The sequence below is a fragment of the Prionailurus viverrinus genome, chromosome A2 (assembly GCF_022837055.1).
Source record: "Prionailurus viverrinus isolate Anna chromosome A2, UM_Priviv_1.0, whole genome shotgun sequence".
Lineage (NCBI taxonomy): Eukaryota > Metazoa > Chordata > Mammalia > Carnivora > Felidae > Prionailurus > Prionailurus viverrinus.
The window spans coordinates 4,086,709-4,101,213 of NC_062562.1; the positions used below are offsets into that span (position 1 = coordinate 4,086,709).

Genomic DNA, 14,505 nt, shown 5'->3' on the forward strand with positions numbered 1-14,505 from the left:
ATATTTACTATTTGGAGTCGTTTCTGCTTCCATACAAATTTTAGAATAGCTTGTTCTAGCTCTGTGAAGAATACTCATGCTATTTTGACAGGGATTGCATTGCATGTGTAGATTGCTTTGGATAGCATCAACATTTTAATAATATCTGTTCTTCCTATCCTTGGGCATGGAATGCTTTTCCATTTCTTTGTGTCTTCTTCATTTTCTTTCATATGCTGTCTATACTCTTCAACGTACAGATCTTTTAGCTATTTGGTTACGTTTATTCCAAAACCTCTTATGATTTTTGGTGCAATTGCAAATGGGATTGATTCATTGATTTCTCTTTCTGCTGCTTCATTATCAGTGTATTGAAATGCTAATGATTTCTGTATGCTGATCTCAACTTCTGTGAATTTGCTGAGTTCCTGTATCAGCTGTAGCAGTTTTTTGGTGGTGTCTTTTGGGTTTTCCACATAGAGTATCATGTCATGTGTGAAGAATGAAAGTTTGACCTCCTCCTTGCCAATTTGTATCCTTTTGATTTCTTTGTACTGTCTGATTGCTGAGGCTAGGATTTCCAGTGCTATGTTTAACAACAATGGTGAGAGTGGACATCCCTGTCATATTCCTGACCTTAGGCAGAAAGCTCTCAGTTTTTCCCCATTGAAAATGAGGGAAATGAGCCGTGGGTCATTTGTATATACCCTTTAGGGTGTTGAGGTATGTTCCTTCTATCCTGACTTTCTGGAGGGTTTTTATCAGAAAAGGATGCTGTATTTTCTCAAATGCTTTGTCTGCATCTCTTGAGAGGATCCTGTGGCTCTTATCCTTTCTTTTATTAACGTGATGTATCAAGTTGAATGATTTTCAGATATTCAACCAGCCCTGCAGCCCAGGGTAAGTCCTACTTTATCGCAGTGTATAATTCTTTTAATGTATTGTTGGATTTGATCTGCCAGTATCTTGTTGAGAATGTTTACATCCATGTTCATCAGGGGAACTGGTCTGTAATTCTCTTTTTCAGTGGGTCTCTACCTGGTTTGGGAATCAAGGAAATGCTGGCCTCCTAGAATGAGTTTGGACGTTTTCTTCCATTTCTATTTTTTTGAATAGCTTCAAAAGAATAGATTTGACTCTTCTTTACATGTTTGATAGAATCCTCCTGGGAAGCCATCTGGCCCTGGAACCTTGTTTATTGGGGGATTTTTGACTACTGATTCAGTTTCTTTACTGACTATGGGTCTGTTCAAATTTTCTGTTTCCTCCTGTTTCAGTTTTGGTAGTTTATATGTTTCTAGGAATTTATCCATTTCTTCTAGGTTGCCCAATGTGTTGGCATACACTATCTCATAATATTCTCTTATTATGGTTTGTATTTCGGTGGTGTTGGTTGTGGTCTCTCTTCTTTCATTTGTGATTTTATTATTTGGGTCCTTTCCTTTTTCTTTTTGATGAGTCTGGCTAGGGGTTTATCAGTTTTGTTAACTGTTTCAAAAAACCAGCTCCTAGTTTCATTAATCTGTTCTACTGGCTTTTTCAATTTCAACATAATTGATTTCTGCTCTAATCTTCATTATTTTCCTTCTTCTGCTGGTTTTGGGCTTTATTTACTGTTCTTTTTCTAGCCCCCTTAGGTGTGAGATTAGGTTGTGTATTTGAGACCTTTCTTCCTTTTTTGGAAGGCCTGGATTGCTATATACTTCTGTCTTATGACAACCTTTACTGCATCCCGGACTTTTTAGACTGTTGTGTTTTCATTTGCACTGGCTTCCATATACTTTTTAATTTCTTTTTTAATTTCTTGGTTAACCCATTCATTCTTTAATAGGATGTTCTTTAACCTCCAAGTATTTGTAGTTTTTCCACATTTTTTCTTATGGTTGATTTCAGGTTTCATAGCATTGTGGTCTGAAACTACACATGGTATGATCTCGATCTTTTCATACTTGTAGATGGCTGACTTGTGGTCCATTCTGGAGAATGTACCATGTACACTTGAGAAGAATGTATATTCTACCTTTAGGATAAAATGTGCTAAATACGTCTGTTAAGTCCATCTGGTCCAGCGTGTCATTCAAAGCCATTGTTTCCTTGCTAATTTTCTGCTTAGATGATGTGTCCATTGCCATAAGTGGGGTGTTAAAGTCCCCAACTATTATGGTATTATTATCAATGAGTTTCTTTATATGTGTGATTAATTGATTTACGTGTCTGGCTGCTGTCAAGTTGGGGGCATAAATATTCACAATTGTTAGATCTTATTGGTAGATAGACCCCTTCATTGTGATATAATGCCCTTCTTCATCTCTTGTTACAGTCTTTATTTTAAAATCTAGTTTGTATGATGTAAGTATGGCTACTCCAGCTTTCTTTTGACATCTATCGGCTTGATAGATGGTTACCCATCCCCTCACTTTCTTTTTTTTTTTTTTTTTTTAAATTTTTTTTTTCAACGTTTATTTATTTTTGGGACAGAGAGAGACAGAGCATGAACGGGGGAGGGGCAGAGAGAGAGGGAGACACAGAATCGGAAACAGGCTCCAGGCTCTGAGCCATCAGCCCAGAGCCCGACGCGGGGCTCGAACTCACGGACCGCGAGATCGTGACCTGGCTGAAGTCGGACGCTTAACCGACTGCGCCACCCAGGCGCCCCCATCCCCTCACTTTCAATCTGCACGTGCTCTTGGGTCTAAAATGAATCTCTTGTAGGCAGCATATAGGTGGATGTTGTTTTTCTTATCCATTCTGATACTGTCTTTTCATTGGAGCATTTAGACCATTACGTTCAGAGCGATTATTGAAAGATATGAATTTAGTGCCACTGTGTTGCCTACGGTTGGTGTTTCGGGTGATACTCTCTTTCTAGTCTTTGTTACTTTTGGTCTTTTTGTTTTGTTTTTCTCCCCTCAGAGAGTACCTCTTAAAATTTCTTGCAGGGCTGGCTCAGTGGTCACAAACGCTTTTAGTTTATGGTTGTCTGGGAAAGTCTTTATCTCTCCTTCTATTCTGAATGACAGCCTTGCTGGATAAAGAATTCTTAGCTGCATATTTTTCCCACATTGAATATATCCTGCCACTGCTTTCTGGCCTGCCAAATTGTTGTGAACAGATCTGCTGTGAACCTCATCTGTCTTCCCCTGTAGGTTAAGGACTTTTGTACTCTTGCTAGTTCCATGATTCTTTCCTTGTCTGTGTGTTTTGTGAATTTGACTGTGACATGACTTAGTGATGGTTGGGTTTTGTTGAATCTAATGGGAGTTCTCTGTGCTTCTTGGACTTCGATGGTTGTGTCCTTCCCCAAGTTAGGGAAGTTTTAAGCTATAATTTGCTCACATAAACCTTCTGCCCCTTTTCCTCTTTCTTCATCTTCTGGGACTCCTTGTTACAAATGTTATTCCTCTTTAGTAAGTTGCTGAGTTTTCTAAGTCTTGAATTGCAATCTTTTGCCTTTGTTTCCCTTTCTTTTTTTCTTTTATTATTTTTATTTTTAAAATTTGCATCCAAGTTAGTAGCATATAGTGCCACAATGATTTCAGGACTAGATTTCTTAATGCCTGTACATTGTGTCCATCCTCCCTCCTAAAACCCCTCCAGTAACCCACTGTTTGTTCTCCATATTTAAGAGTCTCTTACGTTTGGTCTCCCTCTCTGTTTTTATATTATTTTTGCTTCCCTTCCCTTATGTTCATCTGTTTTGTATCTTAAAGTCCTCATATGAATGAAGTCATATGATATTTGTGTTTTTCTGACTAATTTCGCTTAGCATAATACCCTCTAGTTCCATCCACATAGTTGCAAATGGCAAGATTTCATTCTTTTTGATTGTCGAGAAATACTCCATTGTGTGTGTGTATATGTGTGTGTGTGTGTGTGTGTGTGTATATTATATATATATATATATATATATATATATATATATATATATATATACCACATCTTCTTTATCCATTCATCCATTGATGGACACTTGGGCTCTTTCCACTCTTTGGCTATTATTCATAGTGCTGCTATCAACATTGGGGTGAATGTGCCCCTACGAAACAGCATACCTGTATCCCTTGGATAAATACCTAGGAGTGCGATTTCTGGGCCATAGGGTAGTTCTATTTTTAATTGTTTTCCAGAGTGGCTGCACCAGTTTGCATTCCCACCAGCAGTTTAAAAGAGATCCTCTCTCTCTGCATCCTTGCCAACACCTGTTGTTGCCAGAGTTGTTAATGTTAGCCATTCTGGCAGGTGTGAGGTGGTATCTCATTGTGGTTTTGTTTTGTATTTCCTTGATGATGAGTGATGTTGAGCATGTTTTCATGTGTCGGTTGGCCATCTGGATGTGTTCTCTGGAGAAGTGTCTATTCATGTGTTTTGCCCATTTCTTCACTGGATTATTTGTTTTTGGGGATGTTGAGTTTGATCAGTTCTCTATAGATTTTGGATACTAACCCTTTATCTGATATGTCATTTGCAAATATCTTCTCCCATTCCGTCGGTTGCCTTTTAGTTTTGCTGATTGTTTCCTTCACTGCACAGAAGTTTTTTTATTTTGATGAGGTCCCAATAGCTCATTTTTGCTTTTGTTTCCCTTGCCTCCAGAGTTGTGTTGAGTAAGAAATTGCTGTGGCCGAGGTCAAAGAGGTTTTTGCCTGCTTTCTCCTCGAGGTTTTTTCTCCTCAAGGATTTTGATGGCTTCTTGTCTTACATTTAGGTCTTTCATCCATTTTGAGTTTATTTTTGTGCATGGTGTAAAAAAGTGGTCCAGGTTCATTCTTCTGCATGTCGCTGTCCAGTTTTCCCAGCACCACTTACTGAAGAGATGTCTTTATTCCATTGGATATTCTTTCCTGCTTTGTCAAAGGTTAGTTAGCCATACGTTTGTGGGTCCATTTTTGGGTTCTCTATTCTGTTCCATTGATCTGAGTGTCTGTTTTTGTGCCAGTACCATACCGTGTTGATGATTAAAGCTTTGTGATACAGCTTGAAGTCCGGGATTGTGATGCCTCCTGCTTTGGTTTTCTTTTTCAGCATTGCTTTAGCTATTCGGGGTCCTTTCTGGTTCCATACAAATTTTAGGATTGTTTTTCCTAGCTCTGTGAAGAATGCTGGTGTTATTTTGATAGGGATTGCATGGAATACGTAGATTGCTTTGGGCAGTAATGATTTTTAACAATATTTGTTCTTCCAATCCAGGAGCATGGAATATTTTCCCTTTTTTTTTCTGTCTTCTTTAATTTCTTTCATACATTTTCTATAGTTCAGTGTATATATTTTTCACCTCTTGGTTACATTTATTCCTAGATATTTTATGGGTTTGGGTGCAATCGTAAATGGAATCGATTCCTTGATTTCTCTTTGTGTTGCCTCATTGTTGGTAAATAGGAATGCCACCGATTTCTGTGCATCGGTTTTATGTCCTGCAACTTTGCTGAATTCATGGATCAGATCTAGGAGTTTTTTGGTGGAATTTTTGGGTTTTCCATATAGAGCATCATATCATATGCAAAGAGTGAAAGTTTCACCTCCTCCTGGCTGATTTGGATGCCTTTTATTTCTTCGTGTTGTCTGATTACTGAGGCTAAGACTTCCAATACTATGTTGAATAACAGTGGCGAGAGTGGACATCCCTGTGTTTTTCCTGACCTTAGGGGGTAAGCTCTCAGTTTTTCACCATTAAGGATACTAGCATTGGGTCTTTTGTATATGGCTTTTATGATCTGGAGGTATGGTCCTTCTATCCCTACTTTCTTGAGGGTTCTTTCAAGAAAGCATGCTGTATTTTGTCAAATGCTTTCTCTGCATCTATTGAGAGGATCATATGGCTCTTGTTCTTTCTTTTATCGATGTGATGAATCACATTGATTGTTTTGTGGATATTGAACGAGCCCTGCATCCCAGGTATGAATCCCACTTGGTCGTGGTGAATAATTTTTTTAATGTGTTGTTGGATCTGGTTGGCTAATATCTTGTTGAGGATTTTTGCATCCATGTTCACCAGGAAAATTAGTCAATAGTTCTCCTTTTTTGTGGGGTCTTTGTCTGGTTTTGGAATCAAGGTAATGCTGGCTTCAGAGAAAGAGTTTCGAAATTTTCCTTTAATTTCTATTTTTTGGAACAGCTTCAAGAGAATAGGTGTTAACTCTTCCTTAAATGTTTGGTAGAATTCCCCCGGAAAGCCTTCTGACCCTGGACTCTTGTTTTGGGGGGAGATTTTTGTATTACTAATTTGATTTCTTTGCTGGTTATGGGTCTGTTCAAATTTTCTATTTCTTCCTGTTTCAGTTTTGGTGATTTATATGTTTCTAGTAATTTGTCCATCTCTTCCAGCTTACCCATTTTTGGCATATAATTGCTCATAATATTCTCTTATTATTGCTTGCATTTCTGCTGCATTGGTTGTGATCTGTCTTTTTTCCTTCTTGATTTTATTTATTTGGGTCCTTTTTCTTTTTGATCAAAGTGGCTAGTGGTTTGTCAATTTTGTTAATTCTTTCAAAGAACCAGTTTCTGGTTTCATTGATCTGTTCTACCGTTTTTTATTTTTTTGTTTTGGCTCCAATAGCATTGTTTTCTGCTCTAACCTTTATTATTTCCCATTTACTACTGCGTTTTGGTGTTATTTGTTGTTGTTTTTCCAGCTCTTTAAGGTGTAGGTTTAGGTTGTATGCCTGAGACCCTTCTTCCCTCTTTAGAAAGGCCTGGATTGCTATATCCTTTCCTCCTATGACCGCCTTTGCTGCGTCCCAGAGGTTTGGGGCTGTGGTGTTATCATTTTCATTGGCTTCCATGAACTTTTAATTTCCTCTTTAACTTCTTGGTTAGCCCATTCGCTCTTTAGTAGGATGTTCTTTAGCCTCCAAATATTTGTTACCTTTCCAAATTTTCTTGTGTTTGATTTCAAGTTTCATAGCGTTGTGGTCTGAAAATATGCATGGTACCATGTCAATCATTTTGTACTTGTTGAGGGCTGATTTGTGTCCCAGTATGTGATCTGTTCTAGAGAACATTCCATGTGCACTGGAGAAGAATGTATATTCCGCTTCTTTAGGATGAATGTTCCGAATATATCTGTTACGTCCATCTGGTCCAGTGTGTCATTCAAAGTCATTGTTTCCTTGTTGATTTTCTGATTAGACGATCTGTCCATTGTTGTCAGTGGGGTGTTTAGTTCCCCTACTATTATGGTATTATTATCAATGAGTTTCTTTATGTTTCTTTATGTTTGAGTTTAATTGATTTATATATTTGGGTTTTTCACATTTGGAACATAAATGTTTACAATTGTTATGTATTCTTGGTGGGTAGAACCCTTAATTATGATGTAATGCCCTTCTTCATCTCTTGTTCAGCCTTTATTTTAAAATCTAAATTCTCTGATATATGTATAGCTACTCTGGCTTTCTTTTGGCGACCATTAGCATGATAGATGGCTCTCCATCCCTTACTTTCAATCTGACGGTGTCTTTAGGTCTAAAGTGTGTCTCTTGTAAATAGCATATCTATATGGATCTTGTTTTTTTATCCATTCTGTTACCCGTTGTCTTTTGATTGGAGCATTTAGTCCATTGACATTTAGACTGATTCCTGAAAGATATTAATTTATTGCTATTATGTTTCTTGTAGAGGTAGAGTGTTTGGTGGTGTTCTCTGGTCCTTTCTACTCATTGTTGCTTTTGGTTCTGTTTATTCATTCATTCATTCATTCATTCATTCATTCATTGATATTATTTTTTCTACCTTTTCTCCCCTCAGAGAGTCGCCCTTCAAATTTTGTGCAGGGCTAGTTTAGTGATCATGAACTCCTTTAATTTTTGTTTGTCTGGGAAACTTTTTACCTCTCCTTCTATTTGAATGCCAGCCTTCCTGGATAAAGAATTCTTGCCTGCATATTTCTCTGATTCAGCACACTGAATATATCCTGCCACTGCCTTCTGGCCTGCCAAGTTTCTGTGGATAGGTCTACTGCAAACCTGAACTGTCTTCCCTTGTAGGTTAAGGACTTTTTGTCCCTTGCTCCTTTCATGATTCTTTCCTTGCCTGAGTGTTTTGTGAATTTGACTATGATATGCCTTGTTGATGGTTGGTTTTTGTTGAATCTAATTGGAGTCCTCTGTGCTTCCTGAATTTTGATGTCTGTGTCTTTCCCAGGTTAGGAAAGTTGTCTTCTATGATTTGTTCACAAACTCTTCTACCCAAGTTTCTCTCTCTTCATCTTCTGGGACCCCTATGATTCTGATGTTGTTCCTTTTTAGTGAGTCACTGATTTCTCTAATTCTTAAATTGTACCCTTTTGCCTTAGTCTCTCTCTCTTTTTTCCTGCTTCATTGTTCTCCATAAGTTTCTCCTCTATATTGCTGGTTTACTGCTCTGCTTCATCCATCCTTGCTGCCGTGGCACGCATTGGAGATTGCAGCTCAGTTATAGCATTTTTTAATTATTCCTGACTAGATTTACTTCTTTTATCTCCACAGAAAGGAATTCTAATCTATTTTCGACTCCAGCTAGTATTATTATCGTGATTCTAAATTCTTGTTCTGACATCTTGCTTGTATCTGCGTTGGTTAAGTCCCTGGCTGTCATTTCTTCCTGCTCTTTCTGTTGGGGTGAATTCCTTCATTGTCATTTTGAAGATAGAAAGAAATTAATGAGGTAAACCAAACTTAAAATTAAAAAAATTAACTTAAAACAAATTAAAAACAACACACACGCATACATAAAAATCAAATAAATGTTGTAAGATCTAGGTGTCTTTTGGTCTGGGTATTGAAAGGGGCTTGATAGATCAGAGAGAAAAAAGGGAAAAAGAAAGGGAAACGTTTGAAAATTTGAGAAAATTAAAAGAATGAAATATAATAAAATGAAATGATGAAAGTAAAATAGAATTTGAAAAATTTATGCAAAACTAACAAATAGAGTAGACAAAATTAAAGAAAAATATTTTTAATAAAATTGAAAATAAAAAGAAATGTTTTCTCTTCCTATATTCAAGAAAAGGACAAAAAGAAAAGGAAATTGAATAGATGGACCAGCAAACAGACTGTAATACGATTGAAATTACATCGTTTTCCCCTAGAAGTCAAACTATCAAGCGCTTTATAGTTTGTAAACTAAGCAGGTGGAGAGACTTGTGGTTCCTAAAGAGTGAGGTTCACCCAGTTGGGTGGGGATTGGTGTAATGGCCTGTTCTCCACTAGGTGGCGCTGCTTAGCTCCCGTTGTGGATTGTTGTGGCGCTTGTAGGTGTGTATGCGCATGCACAGCAGGGGTGAAAATGGCATCACCCAGGTACCCAGTCTCTAGTATCAGAACTCTTTTCTCCCCAGTCAGCAATCGTGCACTCTTCCTTTGTCTCTGGCTTCCATCTGCCCCTTGCTTTTACACTGTCTGTGACCAAGCCATCAGGCTGCAGGTGGCACCTCGCTCCTGAGTTTTACCTCAGATGCAGCTGTTTTTTCCTGACCCCTTACTTCTGATGGACTGTGGCCTTGTCCTGCTCAGACTTTGTGTGGGAGGAACTCATTGAGCACTGGCCGGGTGCCGGCCACACCCAGGAACGTTCTCGGGACCATGCTGCTGCTGATGCCCAGAGACTCTGACTGGGTGCCAACCTGCCCCAGAAAATGATCACGTGATTGTGTACCAGCAGCTGTTCAGGGATTATGGAAAATCACAGCACACATCTGGCACCAGGCTTTACTCTTAACGACCTTGTTCTAGCACCAGGAATGTGGTTGTTCTCTGGGGTCTACTGGGGTGCCCACACGGACTCTACCAAATATTCTCCCAGCAGGGGAACCCCCTCTCCTTGTGTGGCATGGGGACTTCACTCTGCTCCTGAGGATTTGCCCATCCCACCAGAGTACCGAGGTATTGAGCCACAGAGTTTCACACCATGCCCCTGTTGTTTATAGAGTCTCAATGAGATTTAAACCCTGTCCTTTCTCCTTTCTGCCTTTTTTGTTCAGTCCCTGCGGCTGTTTCCCCTTTCCCAGTCTCTCTCCAGTTATTTCTTTTGGGGGGGGGGGTTGTTTTCCCATGCTATCCACGCATCTCTGTCCTCTCTTTGCAAGCAAAAATGGAGCCCTACCCTCCAAGGCTTCTCTCTCCCCCAGTTTACCCCTCCGAGCCATGTACCTGTTGAGTTGTGTGGTCCAGGTTGTGCAGATTGTTGTGTTAATCCTCAAGTAAGATTTCTAGGTGTGCAGGATGGTTTGGTGATGATCTGGCTGTATTTCCTGGATGTGAGACACAAAAAAACTTCCATGCTGTTCTACCATCTTGGATCCTCCTCTGTTTCCCTCTTTTTTTGTGCTTCATGAGTTTCCATAATTTTATCTTCTGTATCCATGATTCGCTGTTCTGCTTCATCCATCCTCACCATCATAGCATCCATTTGAAATTGCATCTCAGTTATAGCACTTTTCATTTTGAACTGACTAGATATTAGTTATTTTATCTCTGCAGAAAGGGATTCTCTGGTGTCTTCTATGCTTTCTTCTACCCTAGCTAAATCGTGATTTTAAATTCTAACTCAGATTTCTTACTTATGTCTGTGTTGATTAAATCCCTGCGTGTCCTTTCTTCTATCTTTTGGGGTGAATTCCTCCATCTTGTCATTTTGGAGGAAGAAACAAAGTAATAAAATAAAGAATAAAAATTTGAAAATTAAAAACAAAAGAAAAAATCAAATCAAGGAAGCTAGATTCTAAGTGTGTTTTGATCTGCTTGTTGAGAGAATCTTGATAGAAAAGGAAAAAAAAAAGTTAAAATTTTGTTTAAATTTAAATAATAAAATAGAATAAAGTAGAATAGAATAGAATAAAAAAATTTGCTCTTTCTGTATTCAAGAAAGACAACATAAAGAATGATAAAAGAAAATAACATTACGTAAAACAGAAGCAGACACCAAAACAGATAAACAAGGAAACAAAATGAAACCCAAGTGAAGCTAGATCAGGTTTCCCTCAGAACTGAAACTTTGAAGCACACCGTACTGTGTAGAGTAAGTGGGTGGAAAGGATTTGTACTGGCCTTCTAGGGGATATGCCTGGAGGGCGCAGATGGGTAATGGTTCGTGTAACAGTTCCATTTTTCACTTGGTACACTGCCTGGCTCACTGGACTGAATCAGTGTGAGTGTGCTAGAGGTGAAAATGGCTTCACCCTGCTCTCTTGTCTCTGACGTGGGAATTTTGCACCATCACAGATGTGTGATCAAGCACAACTTCCTTTGTCTCAGGCCTCTGTCCACTCCCCACCTCTACCCTGTACATGCCCAGGCTGTCTGCCTGCCAGGTGACACCTCCCTCCTTATCTCCAATGGGTCTGTTTTTCAAAACCCCACAACTCAGAGACCCCAGGTCTGGGAGCTGTGCTGATTTTATGGGGGAGGGTCTTGCAGAGCAATGGCCAGGTATCAACTTGTCCCAGAAAATGTGTGCATGATAGCGAAGTGACAGAGGCTCAGAGTTTATGGTAAATCACAACACACAACTGGTGCCAGGTTTTGCTGCAATCAGCTGTTATCTTTGGCCCAATATCAGGAAACATGGCAGCTCTCTGGGACCCGCTGAGACGTTTGCCCATGGGAGGCTGATTGCCACTATGATACCCACTCCAACCAGGGAAACTGCTTCTCCCCATATGGCACACGTCCCTCAGATCATGATGCCTTCTCTCAGGGATGGACTTTGCTTCCTCCCTGGAGCACCACCAGGCACTGAGCACTGAAACATCAGTTTCTGCACTAGACTGTTTATAGAAAACTGGAAGTACTGCAACCCTCTGCCTTTTTCCCATCAATGGTTTTGAGGAACAGATTTCTTATCCAGTCCACTGTGAGTGGTTTCATTCTTTCTCACATTCTCTCCAGCTACTTTCAGGGGGAGTACTTTTCTTGCATTACTCTAATGTGCGAAACTCCCTTTTCTTTTTCTTTCTCTATCCTCTGTCTATAAAATCATCTCCCTACCCTCCGCACAACCTTGGCTTTTATCACCCCCTAAGGCAGCACTCCACACCATATTCCTTTCAGGTTCTCTTACTCAAATTGTGCAGATTTTCGTGTTAATCGTCAGATCAATTTCCTAGGTGTTCAAATGGTTTGATGCTGAGCTAGCTGTGTTTCAGGGACAAGACAGGCTCAGGGTCCCCATACTACTGCACCATCTGAACTCCACTCTTGAGAGAGAGAATCCCAAGCAGACTCCACACCCAGAAAGCACCCAAGGTGGGGCTTGGCTCTCACAAATGTGAGATCATGACCAGAGCTGAAGTTAAATGCAGTCACTTAACTGACTGAGCCAACAAGGCACCCCTAGAGATCCACATGAAAGAGAGCCTACACACAATGCTGGCAAGCTGCTGTTGGCCATGGGCTGATTGCTGCACCAGGGATTCAGCCTGGAGGTGTTGGTTCTTCTCCATGTGAACTGCTTTTTCATGGCTGCTTGGGCTTCCTCACATATGGCAGCTAAGCCCCAAGAATGAGCATCTCAAGAGAACAGGGAGGGGGTGCATGGTATCTTTATGACCTAGTACCACTCCCAGAGTCCCAGCAGGCTCAGGTTCTAGAGAAGGGAACATAGGTACCACTGTTTGCTGGAAGGAGTACAAATTCATAAAATGAAGGGTATATAGCATGGAAGACGTTGTTTCCACCATCTTTGAAAATACAATCTGCTACACAAGATGAAGCAAATTAGTGACTCCAACTCTTTCTGTGTCCAGATGTAGATGAATGTTCTCAAAGCCCCCAACCATGTGGTGCCAACTCAGTCTGCAAAAACCTGCAGGGCAGATACAAGTGCAGCTGCTTGCCTGGATTCTCTTCTCCCACTGGAAATGACTGGACCCCGGGAAAGCCGGGTCATTTCTCATGCACAGGTAATGCTCTCAGGCATGGGTCTTGGGTGGACAGTGACCACTAGTGGACGGTGTCTCTCACCTGAGCCACACAGTCTTTGGTCTGCTCACTCTCCTCAACTGCTCCTCAGACATCGATGAATGCCTCTCCAATGAGGTCTGCCCAGAGCATTCTGAGTGTATCAACTCCTTGGGAAGCTACAATTGCAGCTGCCAGGTTGGATTCATCTCTCACAACTCGATCTGTGAAGGTATAGAGGACCTGCTTTTCTTTATGTAGCTACTCAATTAATTAACAACCACCTCACTTGATGATCCTGTGAGATTAGAGACTATATTCTTCATTTTGAGGCTGAGAAGATTTAGGCTCAGACCATTGAAGTGACTTCCCCCAAAAGACATAGCTATTAAGTAGAAGAGCCAGGATTGGAACTCCAGTCAAGGGTCTACTCTGAGTGCAGCAGTGGGTCAGACAATACTTGAGAGCAATGGCATTGGGGGGGGGGGTGCTGTGTCCCATGAGCAATAACTTTCAAGGGGGGTGCTGGCAATGCCTGGAAACATTTTTGATGGTCACAACTGGTGGTGGTGACGGGCTTCTCTTGTCTAGTGAGGAGAAGCCACAGATGCTGCTAAACACCTTACAATGCACAGAACAGCTTCCCTACAACCAAAAATAATCTGGCCCCGGATGTCTTTAGTTCTGAGACAGAGAAACTGTGTGATAGGGTGAGCTCAGACTCAAACTTCAGAACTATTTCCTATAATGTATTTGGTTCAAGACCTCAGGGTTACCCTCAACCCCTACCCCATGCCTTACATACTAAATCAGTCACCATAGCTTGGGGAATTTACCTGCTAAATATGTCTTGAATCTCTCCATTCTTCCTCATGCTTGGTTCGGGCTTCATCATTAGTTTAGCAGCGTCCTCCCTGGGCTTGTCCTTCCTCCATTCTTGTCCCCTCGAATCCATCCTTCCAAACTGCAGCCAGAATTTCCTCACAAGAAGCGAGGGCTCCATCTCCCTGCATCTGGTTCAGAACTATTGTTCTCCATGCTCGTTTGTAGGGAAGGTGACTCCATCAAGCAAGGCATGGAGTGATCCAGCCCTTATCACATCCCCTGGGCTTGGAGTCGGAGATATTTGAGGTCCTCTCTGATTTTTCTGATACATTTGTAGCAGTAGCTATTGCTGAAAAACAGATTACCCTGAAAGTCAGTGGCTAGAGACAAGCACCATATACGTGGTTTGTGTTCTGTGCATTGGAAATTTAGGTTGGGGGGAACCTGGGTGGCTCAGGCGGTTAAGTGTCCGACTTCGGCTCAGGTCATGATCTCACAGTCCGTGAGTTCAAGCCCCGGGATGGGCTCTGTGCTGACAGCTCAGAGCCTGGAGCCCATTTCAAATTCTGTGTCTCCCTCTCTCTCTGCCCGTCCCCTGTTCATACTCTGTCTCTCTCTGTCTCAAAAATAAATATACGTTAAAAAAAATTTAAAAAAAAAGGAAATATAAGTTGGGCTCTGCTGGCCACTTGCTTGCGTCTGTACTGGGCTTGTTCGTGTGTCTGTGGTCAGCTGTGAGTCAGCTTGCTCATCTGGTCTGGGCTGCCTCACGTGTCGGGGGCTCCTGTGGGATGATCCATCTCTCTTCCACCTTGTCTCTCCTTCT

The 14,505-nt window shown here is 40.8% G+C and overlaps 1 protein-coding gene across 7 annotated transcripts in view; it reads left to right on the top strand.

Annotated features, from left to right (window-relative positions):
• The window catches only part of ADGRE1 (adhesion G protein-coupled receptor E1), an 86,471-nt gene that overhangs the window by 43,775 nt on the left and 28,191 nt on the right, over window positions 1-14,505 (top strand). For 5 of the 7 annotated variants that reach the window (XR_007150449.1, XM_047850616.1, XM_047850619.1 and 2 more), the window contains 2 exons: window positions 12,701-12,856; window positions 12,967-13,086. The exons of 1 other annotated variant lie outside the window; for it this stretch is intronic. Coding sequence is in view for 5 of the 6 variants with exons in the window: in XM_047850616.1 (XP_047706572.1) it covers window positions 12,701-12,856; window positions 12,967-13,086 (276 nt within the window). In the remaining variant the exon portion in view is untranslated. The remainder of the gene's footprint in view (window positions 1-12,700; window positions 12,857-12,966; window positions 13,087-14,505) is intronic. One more of the 7 variants, XM_047850617.1, reaches the window with a different exon arrangement.